Genomic DNA, 19,351 nt, shown 5'->3' on the forward strand with positions numbered 1-19,351 from the left:
AATATTACTACGTGCTAACATTCTGTGTCTCTCTCTGCTGTTGCAAAAGATATACCTGGCCCTGTTACTGTGCAACATCCCAGTTAGCAGATTTTACCACATGACCTGTCCTTTGTGCAAGAGTTCTTCCAAGTGAACACTTTTGACCACAAACTCAATCTGTCAATTTGTGAAGGCCAACCACTCTATCAACTGGTGTAGCAACTTTGAAGGATCTGTCGAGTGGCCCCAAGATCCATCTGTTTCTTCACATTGCTAAGAATTCTGTCATTAACCATGTACGCTGCCTTTCCATGCCTACCTTTCTGAATAAGCCTACCATAGGGAAACCTGTTGAATGCCTTACTAAAACTATATATACTATATCCACCAACTGACCTTCATCTACTTGTTTTATCACTTCCTCAAAAATGTCAGTCAGGCTTATGAGCCATGACTTGCCTGACTGACATATGTCATGAAATTTGTTGTTTTCTGGTGGAAGTACATTACAATACATAATAATAAAACAATAAATTGCAAGTATATATTAAAATGAAATTTAAAAGTAATGCAAAAAGAGGAGGCGGGTCAAAATGTATTTAGTGTTCATGGGTTCATTATCCATTCAAAAATGGAAAGAGTAAGAAGCTGTTTTGGAATTGTTGAGTGTGTTTCTTTAGGCTCCTGATAGTATCAATCAGAGGAAGGCATGTCCTGGGTGATGGGGGTCCTTGATGATGGATGCCGCCTATTTGAGGCATCATCTTTTGAAGATGTACTCAATGCTGGTAAAGCTAGTGCCCGTGATGAAGGTGGCTGAAATTATAACTTTCTGCAGTTTTATTCCGATCCTTTCCAGTGGGTGATGAAACCAGTTTCCTGCATTTACGAAATCTATTGTGGTTATTGTAGGACTGGTGTTTATGAGGTATTGTTGATCCTCATGGGCCAGGGAACTCTATTCCATGCTGTTTTGTTTATAACTGAGATCACTTCCAAAATATTTCTAGATGGGAATTAAGAGCAGTATCATAAACAAAGGAGATGCTGGAAATCTAAGGAACACATACAAAATGTATGATACAAAATATTGTATCATTTGTTAATGTATACATTACTAAATGACAATAAAAGAGGACTGCGTGTCTTCATAATCTAACAAAAATGCTGGAGGAACTCGGCAGGTCAGGGAGTGTCTATATGGAATTGAATGAACAGTTGACATTTTGGGCCCAGGCCCTTCATTGGGACAGTATATCTAGATATCATTAAGTGCTGTATGTCTGGTTATGTTCATAATCCAGGTCCTTTATGGTATACTAGCAGGCATACTCACTCACGTTATACCTGAGCATCCATTAGATCAGCTGTTGCCCAGGATCAGATGTTGAAAACCCTGTGTTACATGGCTATGCTAATCACTTGAAAAGTTCTGTGGGATTCTGGGGAACATTCAAGGGTAATCTTCAGAGTTTGCAGAACTTGCATTCTCTGAGATAATTATCTGGAAGAGTAAGTGAATTAGCATGCAAATAGTTTTGCAAAACAAAAGACTTTGAAATTGTGCTTGGGATGTAAAGAAGGGGTTGGGTTGATAGATTTCTTTGAATGTGTTACTGTAAAGTATTTTGAATTTCAAAGCTATTGATGACGGCTACATTATTCTTTTCTCTTACTATAGCAAAGGTTAACGATGAAGGAACCTGTCCCTCTGTGAAGGTTAACACCCTGGGGCCACAGTTTGTGAGTGGAGTCATTGTGAAGATCACCAGTACTGAACCCCTGCTGGGCAGGAAACAGATCAAGGTATATGTGTGCCCTTGAGGTAGACTTTCTTTGATCCAATTCTTGGGACAACCTTTTGTCTTGTAACATTAGTAAGTGTTGTTTCTAAGATACTTTCTTGATCTTTAATCTATTTCTACCCTTTAAATAAAAATGAATTTTGGTCTCTTTTTCCTTACTACGTTAACATTTAATAAAAACAAATGCACTCACTTGCTAGCTTTTCATGAACTGCCCTTTTATTTCTCCCTCAGAAAATCTGAATGCATCTTGTGCACACCATGCTGATGACTGTATAAAAATAATTACTCATTTTTCAGATTGACTCATTTAGGTCAACCATCCTTACAGTCGGAGAAAATTTATGACATGGAAGGCGTTTATTCAGCTAGTGTCTGTGTTGGAACCCATAGAAACCTAAATGCTGATCATAGAAGACAAATCAAACATATTGATTTTTGAATGAATGTAAGCTATAAGAAGATAAACATAATTCCTAAGAGCAAACTCAAGAAATGAAGGGTCTTGACCCAAAATGTTAACTGTCTAGTTCTCTGCATAGATCCTGTCTGACCTCCTGAGATCCTATGACATTTTGAGAATTCGGTAAAGGCTAGTATTTCTGTAATTCAGCTATTTCATGACTAAACTTCTACCTTGGGGCCATTTTTCTGCACACTCCCCATAACCAGAGGTCATGGGTTAAGGCTGAAATGTGAAAAGTTCAAGGAGAACATGAGGGGAAACTTCTTCACTTAGAAGGCCGTGAAGAATGTGGAACAAGCTGCCAGCACAAGTGGTGCAAGCAAGCTGGATTTCAATGTTTAAGGGAAGTTTGGATAGCTACATGAATGGTAGGGGTACGGAGGGCTATGGTGCCTGTACAAGTCAATGGGCGAAGTCAGTTTAAATTGTTTGGCACGGACTAGAGGGGCCAAAGAGCCTGTTTCTGTGCTGTACTTTTCTGTGTCTCTAGATTGTGATTCCCTTAATGTCCTGAGATCTATCCATGTCTGTTTTGAATAAACTCATTAACTGAGCTCGGTAGCTGTCTGGAATAGTGAATTCCAAAGATTCCATCTGCGTGATTTATCTGCATCATGGTTTCAGAACAAGGGTCAGGTCATTGGACTGTAACTACTGGGTCTAGACCCTTCAGCTAGAGAAACAGGCTCCCTGTACTGACCTTAGAATTTAATTCCATTGAGAGAGCTAAACTAAAAGGAGGTGAGTCAGAAGAAGGGTGCATTCTGAAGTATGAACTCTGTTTGCATTCCTGAACTGCTGAGTGTTTTCAGCACTTTGATTTCATTCCATTCAGGTGGCACAGGAGTGCCTCGTAGTTCCAGTGTAGAGGATTCAATCCTGAGCTGTAGTGCTGCCTATGTGGAGTTTACACAATCATCCTGTGATTCAACAGTTTTTCTCCAAGTGCTCCAGTCTTTACATACATCCCAAAGGCATATGAGTCACTACAGTAATTGGCCATTGTATTTGATAGGAATGTGAGGAGAATAAACTGGGATTAGTGCAAATCGATGCATAATGGTTGGCATCAATTCAGTGTCTGGAGAGTCTTTTTCCATGCTGTATAACTCCATGATACTACACTTGTGTGTTGGCGCGTGGCCAAGTGGTTAAGGCGTTCGTCTAGTGATTCGAAGGTCGCTAGTTCGAGCCTTGGCTGAGGCAGCGTGTGTCCTTGAGCAAGGAACTTAACCACACATTGCTGTGTGATGACACCGGTGCCAAGCTGTATAGGTCCTAATGCCCTTCCCTTGGAGAACGTCGGTGGCGTGGAGAGGGGAGACTTGCAGCATGGGCAACTGCTGGCCTTCCATACAACCTTGCCCAGGCCTGCGCCCTGGAAACCTTCCAAAGTGCAAATCCATGGTCTCATGAGACTAACGGATGCCTATATGACTCCACGATTCCTAGCTGAAGTGATGAGTGCCTGATTTCGTACTGGGGTTCAATTTTACCAATGGCAGGAATGGTGATATTATAACAAGTATATTCTTTCAATACTGATTTCTGCCCACTGTTCTGAAAGTTCACATGTATAATTGCTGTTTGAGGATAAAATTGAGCTGAGAAGGCTTTTCCTTCAACATGTTTCCTTATAAAATAGACGTTTAAGAAACAGTATCTTGCATCATAATCATCAAAATTAAGAATATGCTAATCTTGGATATCAGCGTGAGAGTGGCTCAGAAATAATACATGACCATTTGGTGAGATATTCCAGTAATAATGTGGATTCTTGAAGAATAAGATGAAGAAAACTGAAAAAAGCAATGGAACTAGCAGGGAAAAATGCTATACATAAAAAATGTTGGAGGAACTTAGCAGGTCAGGCATCGTCTATAGAAATGAATAAACAGTCAATATTTGGGGCCGAGACCCTTCCTCAGGACTAACTGCAATTGTCTTTCAGTTCATAAGTGAATGTTGGACTTTGGAAACTGCTTTCACTTCTCTCTAATGCAGTGTTTTTTTACATGAAGGATGCTTTGATGAAGTTGTCTGAAGTTTCGTATGTGGACCTCCTTGAAGGTGATACCGAGGGACATGCTCGGTTTAAAACTCCTGCAGATGCCCAATCTGTAATGAAAGCACATCGAGAAATACAGAGTAAATACAATTGGAAACTTGAACTTCTCTCAGGTCAGATTCAATAACTTAAATATCTAGGTTTACATGTTTATAGTTTATGCAAAATTTTTGTGAGCTATTCTTGCAGTTTCAAATATGTCAAGGAAGTTATGAATTAACAATAAAAAGGTGCTTGCAGTAAGATGAGCAGTAGATAGAGAGGAAAGGTGGATACTGAATGATGTGGTTCATTCCCCAGCAATGTTAGCTGACTACTGATAGTGTAGAGTGGAAGCTATGCATTTCCCCCAATATAAATAAAGGTTTTGTTTTGTTTGTGTTCCCTGAAAAAGGACAGCCAGATAAAGGCAAGAGTAGCAGTCAACCATGTTTTGTGTTGAATTATATGATCTCTGGCAAGCCAGCTGCATTACAAATACCGTAGAATCCTTGGGATGTTTGAGTAGTAAACAAATTAAATTCCAAAACTAGATAAGGCCGTACTTCTATCTATAGATGTGCATGCAGTTCACTGGTGTTTATTGTTTTGCTGAGGAGGGTTACATTGAAAATGCTAAACATTTAGAGTGTCTAATGAGAAAAGTATTTAATTTTGTCCAAGCTTTTGTTTATTATTTTAAAATCAGCTTTAAGGATTATAAAAATTATCTTCAAAAGAATAAATACGGTGCAAAGCTCTTTAGAATTAGAATCAGACTTAATATCACTGGCATATGCCAACAACATTTGATTTGTGACAGCAGTACAATATAATACAGAATTTTAAAAAAACTGTAAATTGCAATAAGAAATGTATACTATATACTTTTGTGATTGGACTACTATATAGGGTATGTATATGTCTGTATGTATAGTGTGTGCGCACGCACACACGCACTAAGCAAGTAGTGCAAAAAAGAGTATAAATACTGAGGTAATGTTCATGGATTTATTGTCCATTCAGAAAACTGGTGGCGGAGTTGAAGAAGCTTTTTCTAAAATGTTCAGTGTGTGTCTTCAGGCTCTTGTACCACTTCCTTGATGGTAGTAATGAGAAGAGGACATGTCCTGGGTGATGGTGATCCTTAATGATGGACGCCGCCTTTTTGAGGCATTGACGTTTGAAGGTGTCTACAATGCCAGGGAGGCTAGTGGCCAAAATGGAGCTGGCTGTTTGGAACTTCCTGCAGCTTTTACCAGTGCTGTTCAGTGGTCCCTCCACAGTATACAGTAATGCAACCAATTAGAATGTTCTCCATGGTATATCTGTAGAAACTTGCCAGTATCTTTTGTGACTTCTGAAATCTCATACTACTAATGAAATATCACTACTGTTGTACCTTCTTTGTAACTGCATCAGTATATTGGGCCCAGGATAGATCTTCAGAGATGTTTACACCCAGGAATTAAACTGCTCATCCTTTCCACTGCTGATCTCTTGATAAGGATTTGTACGTGTTCCTTCGACTTCCCCTTCCTGAAGTCCACAATCAATTCCTTGGTCTTACTGATATATTGAGTGCAAGGTGGTTGTTGAGACACCACTCAACCAGCTGAACTATCTCACTCCTGTACGCCACCTCATCACCATCTGAAATTTTTCCAACAATAGTTGTGTCATTGGCCAGTTGGAGCTGTCCCTGGCCGCACAGTCATGGGCGTGGAGAGGGCAGAGCAATGGGCTAAGCGTGCATGTTTGAGGTGCACTGGTGTTGCTTGTCATTGAGGAGACGTTTTTCTAATCCGCACTGACTGTGGTCTCCCAATAAGGAAGTGGAGGATCCAGATGTGAAGGGAGGTACAGAGGTTCTGGTTTAGAGCTTTTTGATTAGTACTGAGGGTATGATGGTGTTGAATGCTGAGCTGTAATCAATAAATAGCAGCCAGGTGTAGGTATTGCTGTTGGCCAGGTGATGGAAGGCTGAGTGGAGAGCCAGTGAGATTACATCTGCTGTCTTACCCCTCTGTTCTGCTCACCTGTGCATCATCTCCCTCTGCTGCCCATCCTCTTTCCCTTACTTCCATGGCCCACTCTCCTCTCCTATCAGAGTCTTTCTTCTTCAGCCCTTGCCTCTTCCACAAATCACCTCTCAGCTTCTCACTTCAACCCACCCACCAACTTACCCCTCACCTGGTCATCTGCCACTGATACTCCTCCTGCTCCCCCACATCACCTTAGTCTGGCTTCTTCCCCATTTTTTCCGGTCCTGATGTAGGATTCCAGCCTGAGGTATCTACTGCTTATTGTCTTCCATAGATGCTGCTTCCTCACAGTTCATCACAGTAGATGTGAGTGCCACTGGCCAATAGTTGTTGAGGCAGCTCACTCTGCTCGTCTTGGGCACCGGTATAATTGTTGCCCTTCTGAAGCAGGCTGGAACCTCTTGTCTGCAGCATTGAGAGACTGAAGATGCTCTTGAACACTGCTGCCAGTTGGTTGGCACAGGTTTTCAGAGCCCTACCAGGTACACCTTCAGGGCCTGAAGTCTTGAGAAGGTTCACCCTCTTCTGACAGCAGCCTCTGAGACAGAGGTCACCAGCTCACCAGATGCTGCAGGGATTCGTACAGGTGTACTTTCATTCTCCCTTTCAAATCATGCACAAAAGGAGGCATTGAACTCATCTGGGAATGCAGCATCACAGCCATTCATGATGTTAGGTATTGCTTTATAGGAAGTAATGGCCTGCAAACCAAATATATAGAGTAACAGAGAGGTCTTGGAGTACATGTTGGCAGATCCATAAAATTGGCAAGATAGGAAGATCTAACACTGCAGGCATGGATTGTAAGTGAAGGAAAGTTGTGATACAATGTAAATTCCTTCTCAGACAGTTCCTCAAATCAAGTAGAAATTGCTTTCAGCCCTGGTTTATGGGTTCTGAGGTTGCGCATGAGACAAATGTGGGAAATTCTGATTCTGCCACACAAATGTGGCAGAGGGTAGTTAGTGAACCAATGCATGGATGTCCACTGGTTAAGTTCTATATAGGATTCTGGTTGCCAGGGCTAGAAATTTGTTTTATCGAAAAAAAGTTTGATTATGTTAGAATTTTAATTTGGATATGATTTTTTTTTAAATGAAAGACCTCTACAGGGAGAACTAACGTACATTGACAGATGTTGGTGACTAAAGTGTGGATTTAAATTAATTAGCGAGGAGTTAAGGAAATTTCTTTCTCATTCACAGAATAGTCAGAGTGAAGAACTAATTACGTGAAATCCAAATCTTACTTAAAGCTTGGTTGAGTACTTGAAGAATCTGCAAGACTACAAACTGAGAGCTAGGAAGTACAAGGAAGCCCCAAAAAGCACATTTTTTGTTGCTGTGGCCATAGTGGTCTGAATGGTTTCATTCTGTGCAACAAGTTTCTCAGGTTTTAGCACAGAAATGCTCAGCAAGGCAGAAGTATCTCTACTTAGGAAGACAATTTAAGTTGTGACTCTTCATTATTATTGGATTCTGAAATGTTTGCTTTCTTCTTGTCAACAGGTGATGGTGAGCAGCGTTATTGGCAGAAGATCTTAGTAGATAGGCAAGCAAAATTAAACCGACCACGGGACAAAAAGCGGGGCACTGAGAAGGTACTTACGTGATTGCTTTTGATACGCCGGGGACATTCAGAAAGTGTAACAATTTTATGAATGCAAAGTTTTGATTTTAAGTATTTTTCCCTTCTGTCACAACAAGCTGAGAAATGTGAATATGTTTTTTAAAAAAAACTTTTTGTATTGCAGTTGATTGGCAAGGCTGAAAAAATTATCGTGGCCAAGACGCACAAAGCTGGCAAGCACATACTTTTCTCTGAAGAAGACTAAGAATGTCATACCAAAATATCTTCTTTCTTTTGAAAGGATATTTTCTACTTTCAAAAAATTAAGTTTTATACTGTGTATTAATACTATTTACAGTATTCCAAAAGATGTTCAGTTATACTTTTAAGAAATGCAGCAATATGTTTGCAATATGTAGATTGTATAAATTTGAACTTGCTGTATTTTCATTGTTGCTGTAGTCCCACAATTTAAAATCTACAAATCATTTTCCATAATGTTCCTGTGTTACTTAATCCTGAATCCTGAAGTTCGATTAATCCTGAAGGACAGTTAGATAATATTTTAGATGTATGATCCCAGAAGTTTTTGAATTTTGCTTTGAGAAATAGAATTTAGGGTAAATAAGATACAGATTGTGATTCTGTTTTTAAAAGTCAAAAATATGTTTTGCATTTCGTCAAGGTAGATTTACAGATTTGGAAATGGATTGGGAAGAGATTTACAGAATGTATTTGTTTTTTGAGTAGGTACCAGTGAACATCAGTGTAAAAACTCCAAAGATTTGCTTTTTTAAACTTTATTAGTCAATATGTTGTGCAAAATAACAATTAGGAAATCAAATTTAGGACCTAACCTGTACAGTATCTGAATTGACCGGTTTCACTCCTTTTTGTAACATCTCACTTCTTGGAAAATATACATATGCAGTTGTGTGATTGTATAGTCCAGAGTGATCCCTTCCGTAGTTGATAGCTCAATAATACTCACTGGAGGTTTGCCTGTGAAAAATAGCTGAAGGTGAAGACACTGAAGACTCGAAGCTGGATGCAAGCATACAGATTGCACCTGTTAAAGGGAGAGTAAAGAGACTCATTTCATATTTGCATTATATTGGATGAGCATAAACCCCAACCGCTGTACTCTTAATGTCAGATAATGGCATGGATCCGGAATGGGAGCGTTTTGATCTGTAAGCACATCAGATGCTCACTTCTCACATCTTTGTTGAATAAGGTGTCTGAATATAAGCTTAATTCTATTAAAATTTGCATTCCTAGAATTACTCCTTTTGTGCTCTGTTTGAAAAGGACGAATCTTTTGAGGCAATTCTGGTGCCTGTAAAATTAGGGTTTAATTTCAACTGTTTAGTGGAGAAGTACCTAACTAGCGAACTACTTACAATGCCTGTAGAGTATTCTTCCCCCAACCTTTTGTACACCTAAACTAAAAATTCAAAAACTGAAATGTCAGCACTTTTAAAAGTACTCATTCCCTCCCCCCTCCCCCCCCACCCCCATGCCTTTGCTCAGTAATTAGTTGAAGCATCTCTTGCAGCTATTACAGCCAGTAGCCTTTTTGGATTAGTTTCTATTAGCTTTGCACAACATGAATGACTGAATATTTTAAAATCTTACATCTGTCCCACAGTGTGAGGAAGTAAAAATCTTTACATTATAGCTCCGTCGTAATGTACAGACATGTGAATTTAAAAATCTAATAGCTTGGAGAAAGAAGCTGTCCTGAAGCCTGTTGGTCCTGGCTTTAATGCTGCAATACCATTTGACAGATGGAAGCAGCTAGAACAGTTTCTGGTTGGGGTGACTGGTCTCCCTCATGATCTTCCGGGCCTCCTTTACACACCTGCTGCTGTAAATATCCTCAGTGGAGGTAAGTTCACACCCACAGATGTGCTGGGCTGTCTGTACTGCTCTGTGCATTGCCCAGTGTTCAAGGCTAGTGCAGTTCCTGTACAGCCAGTCAGGATGCTCTCAATGGTGCCCCGTAGAAGGTCTTGAGGATTAGGGGGCCGATGCTGAACCTCTGCAGTTACCTGAGGTGGAAGAGATGCTGTTGTGTTTTTTTTTGCCACACAGCCTTTGTGTACAGTCCAGGTGAGATCTTTGGTGATGTGTATATACTGAGGAACTTGAAGCTACTCACCCTCTCAACTGCTGTCCCATTGATGTTGATCAGGGAAAGCCTGTCTCCATTACTCCTGTAATCCATGATGGGCAAGACTTGCCCATTCCTCACTTGCAAAGTTGCTCAAGCTGTGCCAGTTCAGTTGGGGAGTAACAGTGGACAGTAATCTTGAGGTCTTGCCAGAAATGTTGGTTGAGGTTAAAGTTAGAATTATGACTAGGTCACTCAAGGACATCGATTTTTCTTCATTTGAAGCCACTCCATGTTTGCTCTCGTCCTGCTGAAAGACAAACTTCCACCCCAGTTTAAGTTTTCTGCCAGAGGCAAGCAGGTTTTTATCCAGGAACTCTCTGTATTTAACAGCGCTCATCTTCCCATCAATCCTGATCAGATTTCCAGTCCCTGCTGTTGAGAAGCATCCCCATAGCATGATGCTGCCACCACTATAGTTTGCAATTGGAATGGTGCTACCTGGCTGATGTGCTTTATTAGATTTACGTATGCCACATGTACTGCTTAGTGTTATGGCCAAAATGTTCCATTTCAGTCTGATCCAACTACAAGACATTCTTCCACATCCTTACAGTATCTTCTAAGTGACATCTTGCAAAGTCTTTATGGGCAAGGATATGCTTTTTTAGTCAGGGTTTCTACATGCACAAAATGTGTACTTAAGGAAAAGTGGCTAAGCCTTCAAGATTGTGAGACATGAATTTCATCTCCAGTTGCAGCCACTGACTTTTGCAGCTCACACAGAGTGACTGTTGGCATCACAGTAGCCTCTCTTTCAAGTGCCATTCTTCAGCAACTGCGTTTAGAGGGAAGGCCTGACCTAGGCAGTGTGGCTGTCGTTTCATATTTTTTCCACTCTATCACGATGGATTACTCGAAGCTCAGAGGTACATTCAGTGCTTTTGAGGTAGCCTTGTATTCTCCCTCAGATTTGTGCTTCTCTATTATCATTTCTCTAACTCCTCTTTTGTTTTCATTTTGTTTTGGTCTATTGAAAATCTACCATGCTGTTTGACCTGGGGGGGGGGTCAAGTGACCCTCCAATTCTCTGCATCAACAAATTGGGTAAGTTGGTAAGGTAGTATACAGTATTGCAACTGAGGAATGTTAGCATAGAAATTTCAAAGGGGGTGAATACTTTTTCAGCCTCATAATTTTCATTTTGGATTTTCAGTAAATTGACAAGTTTTAGAATTTTTCTTTCAATTTGATATGATACAATGTTTTGTAGATTAGTTCAAAAAATCCTACTTCAATATACTTTAAATTTAGAAAATAAGATGGTAAAATGCAGAACTAGTTGTGGGAGCCGAATCCATTTTCAAGGCACTGTATACCAACACTTTTTAGCATTGTTTGGCTGTTGTGAAATTTCTCCAATATATTGGTAGTGTTTTTTACATATCCAACAATAAGATTGCTTCAGTAAACAGTTCTGGAATGTAAATGTGATTCGTCCTTTGAGGCTTTTTCAGCTCCTCCTTTTCCTGGAGTCAATTGACTTTTTATTGGGGTACAGATTCATGCATCCATGCCATATGAGCCTGCAGTTCACAGCTACTGCATACACCAGCAGGGGAAGGAAATAATTCAGAATGGAGAGTAACTCTGTCCTGAACCAGCTACTCTTCCTATTAAAGTTGCCCAGTGATATTCAGTTTTTTTGAATTGTTGTCTTTTCTATTCCTGCCAATATGTCACTCTTGACCTGGGATTGAATGTGAAATATTTCTGTGTGGCTCAACATTGTTAGCAGATTGAGACACAGGAGTGCAAATTAATGTCCATTTGCAGTAGGTATAGTTAACAGAAGCTGCATTTTTCCTGTTTCCAGTGCATTCGCCCTACCTTAAGTGTAGTACAGGTCAAACATGCTTTCTTGTGCTGTTAGAACTCTTAACAGCCACCCTAAAATATAAGTAAATTGATCTTCAGAAACCTCTAGGCACAGGCACAATGAAAATACACCCACTGGATACAAATGTAACAAGAGGAAGCAGCAGGGACAGTTGCCCAAGGCCACCTAAAGTGGAGAATTTTGATGTGACCATTTTAAAAGAACTCTTTCCCTGTGAGGTATTAATATGCAAGTCTTGTCTCTGTATGGGGTGAGGCACTTTTAATGCAGGATTGAGTCACAGCATGTGGTCCACCTCCTCTTGATGAATGAGGACCACTAACACTTAAGTGACTAATCTACTTTCAGAAGATACTTAATTGGAATTCCATTCATGCAATTCCTCAAGCAAATGCTCAATCGTTTTCTATCTTTGGCTTTTCACAGCTAACAGTCACTTCCTCTTTCACACCTCCCAAATTCCTAGATTCAAACTTACTTGTGAGGTCAAAAAATATAAAATGTAATTGATGTTTTATATTCAATTCATTTAGTGTTTTAAAATACATTTTCTGTTTTTCTCGTTTCAAATAACAAATGTAGAAATGAACTTTAATGTTTTAAAATGGATGTAACTTTTAAATTTGTTGTTTTTTCTCTCAATAGTAACTGTACTGGTCTATTTTACTATGCTTTTTCAACCTACTGCAGCTACGTTCTCTTTTTATAGAAGTAATTTGTCCAATTTGCTGACACTGTTGATAATTCCTGTTCTTCATATTTTTGCAGTACTTTAAATTCAATATTATTACGGACATGTAATGGGAATTCAGAGCATCAGACATGTAAAGTAAGGTAACTCATTGGTACTCAGTTTGGGTTGCTGGCAATGAACAAATTAAAGAACGAAACAGATTTGAGGCTTAAACATTAGTTTACACTAAGTTCTTTTTCTAGCAAAGGAAAGGCTGAAATTTCTGCAGACTGCTTGGAGTGGGTCACCAGACAGCCCTATCAAGAAAATAATGTGGGATCATATTTGGATGAGGGCCATACTGAAGAAAATGACAGAAGAAATGATGATCAGAAGAATTTGGTTAATTCCACAGTTTTAATTTGAGATACCACAATGCAATTGGTGTTTTGAGGCTTGCTTTCATTAGTCAAACATTTTTAAATGTGATCAATACATATCTCTATTCCTTCACTTGAATACAAACATGTCTCTTCAACTGAAGCATTTGTACATGCATAATATGGATATATTTGATTCCAGATTATTTATGGATCACCAAACAAATGAATGCATTCAATAAATGAATGAATTCAATAAATGACTCTGTATTCTCAAATTGTTTTTTTATCTATGATGCCACTTTCATAACATTTTCTTTTGTTTTATTTCATAGAAATTTGAAGAAAATATTGCTTCTATGTTACTGTTGCATGCTTGCAAATGGAATTATTTGTTTGCCCTAGATGCTACTGAACTATTAAGTCTTGGGAAAAAAACTGCGAAAATGATTTTCAATAATACTTTTCCTCATTTTTTATTTTTCTTTTTTTTATATATATGACAGTCTACTTTCCTGCACACATTTAGAATTTATTCAAAACAATGTAAACTCATTAATTGTATGCATTTGGGGAGAAAGAGATCAGAAGATTAAAACCAGTTGAAAAAAGGGGACTTGGTCAAAGCCATAGAGTTAGACAGCATATAAATAGACACTTTGGCCCAACTCATTCATGCTGACCAAGGTGCCTTCCTGAGCTAGTCCCATTTGCCCTTCTCTCGTCCTTCTAAACCTTTCCTATCCATGGACCTTTCTAAATGCCTGAAATTACTGCTTGCATGTACGGAGGTACGGTGGAAATACTTGTCTTGCACTGTCTGTACAGATCACTTCATAGAACAGTCCATTGAGGTGGTCCAAGGTAAACCAGTACAAGGTCTCCATCACTTTCTCTGGCAGTTTGTTCTACATGCTCACCATCAACTCTGCAGAGAAAGCTGCTGCTCAGTTTCCTTTTAAATCTTTCGCTTCTTACCTTACACCTGTGCCCTCTAGTTTTAGACTCCCCTATCCACCTGATCTATGCCCCTCATGATTCAGGATGTAATTAAGCTCTACAAGGTCACTTCAGCCTCCTTTGCTCCATGGAAAATGGTCTCTGCCTGCCTAGTCTTTCCTTGTATCTCAGCCCTCCAATCGTGCCAACATCCTTGATCCTTTCTTGCACCGTTTTGAGCTTCATATCTTACCTGTAGTGCGCACAATATTCTAAATGTGTTTGCACCAGTATCCTATACAACTGTAACAAGATGTCCCAATGCTTGTACTCAGTGGCCTGTTTGATGAGGTTTAGTATGCTATATATAATGCCACCTTGACTACTGAGGTTGCTATCTTGAGGGAATTATATATTTGCACCCCTAGCTCTTCTGTTTAACAGCACCCCTCAGATCCCTAGCACTCACTGTGTAAGTCCTGCCCTGGTTTAACTCAGCCATTTTTCTGCCCACTTTCTAGTTGATCCAGATCTTGTTGTAATCTTAGATAACATTCTTCACTGTCCACAACACAAGCAATTTTGGTGTCACCTGGATTCTTTTGGGCAGCATATCAAGAAAGGATGTGCTGACTTTGGACAGGGTCTGGAGGAGTTTTACAAGAATGATTCTGGAAATGAAAAGGGTTAAATAATCAGTGTTTGATGGTTAACTGGTTGAAGTTTACAATGATGTGGTGGTGGGGAGGGTGGATCTCATGGAAACCTACTGATTATTGAAAGGCCTGGATAGGGTGATTGTGGAGAGGATTGTCCCAGTAGCGGGAGAATCCAGGGCCAGAGAGCACATCCTTAAAATAAAGGACCTCCCTTTAGAATAGAGATGAGGAGGAATTTATTTTTTATTGCCACAGATGACTGGAGGCCAAGTCATTGAGTATAAACAGATGCAGCTATAAAGAAGGTAAGACCGTGGCTATATTTCACTAGGAGTTTGAGGAGATTTGGTTTGTCAACTAAAACACTCAAAAACTTCTACAAATGTACTGTGGAGAACATTCTGACTGGCTGCCTCACCATCTGGTATGGGGGGGGGGGCGCAGCGGCTACTGCACAAGATCGAAGTAAGTTGTGGAGACTTGTAAAATTAGCTCCATCATGGCTACTGACCTCCAAAATATCCAAGGCGTCTTCAGGGAGTAGTGCCTTAGAAAGGCGGCGTTCATTATTAAAGATCACCACCACCCAGTACATGCCTTTTTTTCAACACACATCAAAGTTGCTGGTGAACACAGTAGGCCAGGCAGCACCTCTAGGAAGCGGTACAGTCAACGTTTCGGGCCAAGATCCTTCGTCAGGACTAACTGAAAGAAGAGCTAGTAAGAGATTTGAAAGTGGGAGGGGGAGATCCAAAATGATAGGAGAAGACAGGAGGGGGAGGGATGGAGCCAAGAGCTGGACAGGTGATTGGCAAAAGGGATATGAGAGGATCATGGGACAGGAGGCCTAGGGAGAAAGAAAGTGGGGGGAACCAGAGGATGGGCAAGGGGTATGGTGAGGAGGACAGAGAGAGAAAAAGAATGTGTGTACATAAATAAATAACGGATGGGGTACGGGGGGGGAGGTGGGGCATTAGCAGAAGTTTGAGAAGTCAATGTTCATGTCATCAGGTTGGAGGCTACCCAGATGGAATATAAGGTGTTGTTCCTCCAACCTGAGTGTGGCTTCATCTTTACAGTAGGAGAGGCTGTGGATAGACATATCAGAATAGGAATGAGACGTGGAAGTAAAATGTGTGGCCTCTGGGAGATCCTGCTTTCCCTGGCAGACAGAGCGTAGTGTTCAGCTAAACAATCTCCCAGTCTGCGTCGGGTCTCGCCAATATATAGAAGGCCACATTGGGACCACCGGACGCAGTATGTCACCCCAGCCGACTCACAGGTGAAGTGTCGCCTTACCTGGAAGGACTGTCTGGGGCCCTGAATGGTAGTGAGTGAGGAAGTGTAAGGGCAAGTGTAGCACTTGTTCCGCTAACAAGGATAAGTGCCAGGAGGAAGATTGGTAGGGAGGGATGGGGGGGATGAATGGACAAGGGAGTCGCATAGGGAGTAATCCCTGCGGAAAGCGGAGGGGGGAGGGAAAGATGCAACTTTCACCCTCCAACTTTCACCCTGCCCTCAAGTTTACCTGGTCCATTTCTGACACCTCCCTCCCCTTTCTAGATCTTTCTGTCTCTATCTCTGGAGACAGCTTATCTACTGATGTCTACTATAAGCCTACTGACTCTCACAGCTATCTGGACTATTCCTCTTCTCACCACCTCTTGCAAAAATGCCAACCCTTCTCGCAATTCCTCCATCTCCACCGCATCTGCTCTCAGGATGAGGCTTTTCATTCCAGAATGAAGGAGATGTCCTCCTCTTTTTAAAAAAAAAGATCTCCCCCTCCCCCTCCCACTTTGAAATCTCTTACTAGCTCTTCTTTCAGTTCATCCTGACAAAGGGTCTCGGCCCAAAACGTCGACTGTACCTCTTCCTATAGATGCTGCCTGGCCTGCTGCGTTCACCAGCAACTTTTATGTGTGTTGCTTGAAATTCCAGCATCTGCAGATTTCCTTGTGTCGTGCATGCCTTTTTTTCATTGTTACCATCGGGAAGGAGGTATAGTAGCCTGAAAGCATACACTCATCGATTCAGGAACAGCTTCTTCCACTCTGCCATCCGATTTCTACATAAACATTGAACTCATGACCACTACCTCACAGTGTTTATTTCTGGGTTTTTTTGCACTACCTATTTTAACTATTTAATAGACATATACCTACTGTAATTCAGTTTTTCCTCTATGTTAATTTATCATGTATTTCATTGTACTACTGTTGTTAAATTAACAGATTTCATGACGTATTCTGGTGATATTAAACCTGATTCTGATTTAAAGTCGAGGTGGTTAGTTTCTTGATTAGTCAGGGTGACCAAAATTACTGACTGAGTATTGAAAGGCCTGGATCAAGTGGATGTGGAGAAGATGTTTTCATTTGTGGGAGAATCTAGGACCAGAGGGAACAGCCTCAAAATAAAAGGGGACCCCTTTAGAACAGAGGTGAAGAGGATTTTTAAATTCAGAAGGTGTTGAATCTGTAGAATTCATTGCCACCAAAGGGTCAGAGTCCAAATCATTGGGTATATTTAAAGCAGAGGTTGATAGTTTCTTGATTATCAACAGTACCCAAGGTTATGGGGGAAAGACAGGAGAATGGGGTTAGGAGGGAGAACAAATCAGTCATGATGGAATGACAAAGCAGATTTGGACTTACTAATCAAGCATTTGTCTGCAGTCTCCCATCGCTGAAAGACTTGTGTGTGCCCAAGACAAAGAAGTGAGCAGGATATTATCACTGCAGATGTTGCTCACCCAGCAAACTGCCTTCTCCAAAAGCATCCTTCTGGAAACACACTTAAAACAAAATCCTCACACCATCTTTAAAGTTTCTTCCCACAGGCAGCTAATCTGCCCCTAGGTCTTTCTGGTTAAAGGTGCTAACAATATTCTTTATGAATGCAAACTAATCTCATATTTTGCTGTTCATTCTGTCCTGCTTTTCTACAATGCAGAATCTTTATATCCACCTTGTCATTCTATTCCTTCACGAGCTGATTTAAACAAATATTGTAAGCATCAGGGTCTGAGACAGAATGTTTCTCTATGTCTTAGATTGTCATACCTCATGCCACAGAGTCATAGAAAAGTACAACACAGAAAGAGGCCCTTTGGTCCATTTAGTCTGTGCTGAACCATTTAAGCTGCCTACTTCCATTGACTTGCATCAGGACCATAACCCTATCTACCCCTACCATCCAAACTACTCTTAAGCATTAAAGTTGAGCTTACGCTGGAAGCTCATTCCACCCTCGCCACCCTCTGATTGAAGCAGTTTCCCGTCATGTTCCACTTAAACTTTCCACCTTCAGCTCACTGCCTCACGGGGTTTGTTCGACTCTGTGCTGGACTAACGCTGTGCCGTGCATCGGGTTGACTTCTGGATCAGCTGCAGTGGTGAACTTCAGTTCTGAATGCGGTTTGCTTGCTTTACTGTTTGCACAATTGTTTTTTTTCTCTGCACATTGAGCGTTTGAGGGTCTTCATTTGTTTTTAATGGGTTCTATTGGGGTTCTTTGTTTCATGGCTGCTTGTAAGGAGATGAATTTCAAAGTTGTATAAAGTATACTTACTTTGATAAGGAAATGTGTTTTGAACTTTGAAGTATGCTCTTTGGCTGGCAAGGACCTAGTCATCCGGTACAAATAGTTCTCAGTATTGCTGTACTTGACATACGTGGGGCCCATAGTTCATTCCACTACCGTAGCAATGATTCAAGCTATCTTCCATTTCATCTGAAGATGGATTTAGTATAAGGCCATAAGGTATAGGAGCAGAATTAGGCCATTCGGCCCAGTGAGTCTGCTCCACCATTCGATCATGGCTGATTTGTTATCCCTCTCAATTCCAATCTCCTACTTCTCCCACAATGCACCAGTCTCTGAATAACCTGGAAAGTGTACCCAGCATTGCCATTGTCCTGATGGCCACTTTTGTTGTGGCTGTATCAGGTTGTACAAAGAACTAATGTATGCAAGTACCAGGGGGTCACAACTATGCCCAATATAACCAGGGCATATGGCGGAATAGGCTGAAGCAAAACACTAAAGTGAAGCTGAAGTTGGGAATGTGGGAGCGGTGTTTGCTCTCAATGATGAAAAAGAGCTCAATCAGCTGTGAGGTTCTCTTCACATTGCTGTATGCAGCACAGGTGTAATTCCTGTGCCACAACAGTCCACTGTCCCCATTTCATCTGGAGATTCAAAATGGATCATATCCTTAGAATTTCTCCAGATGAAGGTGTGGAAAAAGTACACAAAATAGCCCTCATCCTGATAGCCATCTTTCTGTGTGGCTCCTAGATCATGGGCCCAAATATTTACATACAGAGAGGTTCTACATTTCCTCAGTATGAATGATGGATCTAGCCTCACTGGCACAGGACGTGTTGAATCTGTCCTGGCAATACTGCTAGTCTTTTATGGGAAAGTTCTTTTATTTATTCATTTATGGGATTTGGGTGTCGCTAGCTAAGCCAGCATTCATTCCCCATTCCTAGTTGCCCTTGAGAAGGTGGTCTTCTGAGGTGTAGGTACACCCACAGCGCTGTTAGGGAGGGAGTTCCATGCTTTTGACCCAGTAACGATGAAGGAACAGCGATATGTTTCCAAGTCAGGTTGGTGAGTGACTTGGAGGGGAATTTTCAAGTGGTGTTGTTCCCAGTTATCTGCAGTTCTTGTCCTAGATGGTAGTGGTCATGGGAAAGGAAGGTGCTGCCTTAGGAACTTTGGTGTGTTGTTGCAATGCATCTTGTAGATAGTACATACTGC

At 40.8% G+C, this 19,351-nt stretch overlaps 1 protein-coding gene across 9 annotated transcripts in view; it reads left to right on the forward strand.

Annotated features, from left to right (window-relative positions):
- The window catches only part of larp7 (La ribonucleoprotein 7, transcriptional regulator), a 41,579-nt gene extending 28,379 nt beyond the window's left edge, over window positions 1-13,200 (forward strand). For 4 of the 9 annotated variants that reach the window (XM_063046389.1, XM_063046387.1, XM_063046386.1 and 1 more), the window contains 4 exons: window positions 1,664-1,788; window positions 4,275-4,434; window positions 7,854-7,945; window positions 8,099-13,200. In XM_063046389.1, the coding sequence (XP_062902459.1) occupies window positions 1,664-1,788; window positions 4,275-4,434; window positions 7,854-7,945; window positions 8,099-8,179 (458 nt within the window). In that variant the 3' untranslated portion in view covers window positions 8,180-13,200. The remainder of the gene's footprint in view (window positions 1-1,663; window positions 1,789-4,274; window positions 4,435-7,853; window positions 7,946-8,098) is intronic. The other 5 variants (XR_010017720.1, XR_010017722.1, XR_010017718.1 and 2 more) reach the window with 5 other exon arrangements.
- Window positions 13,201-19,351: the final 6,151 nt, after the last annotated feature.

Source organism: Mobula hypostoma, chromosome 4, assembly GCF_963921235.1.
Source record: "Mobula hypostoma chromosome 4, sMobHyp1.1, whole genome shotgun sequence".
NCBI lineage: Eukaryota > Metazoa > Chordata > Chondrichthyes > Myliobatiformes > Myliobatidae > Mobula > Mobula hypostoma.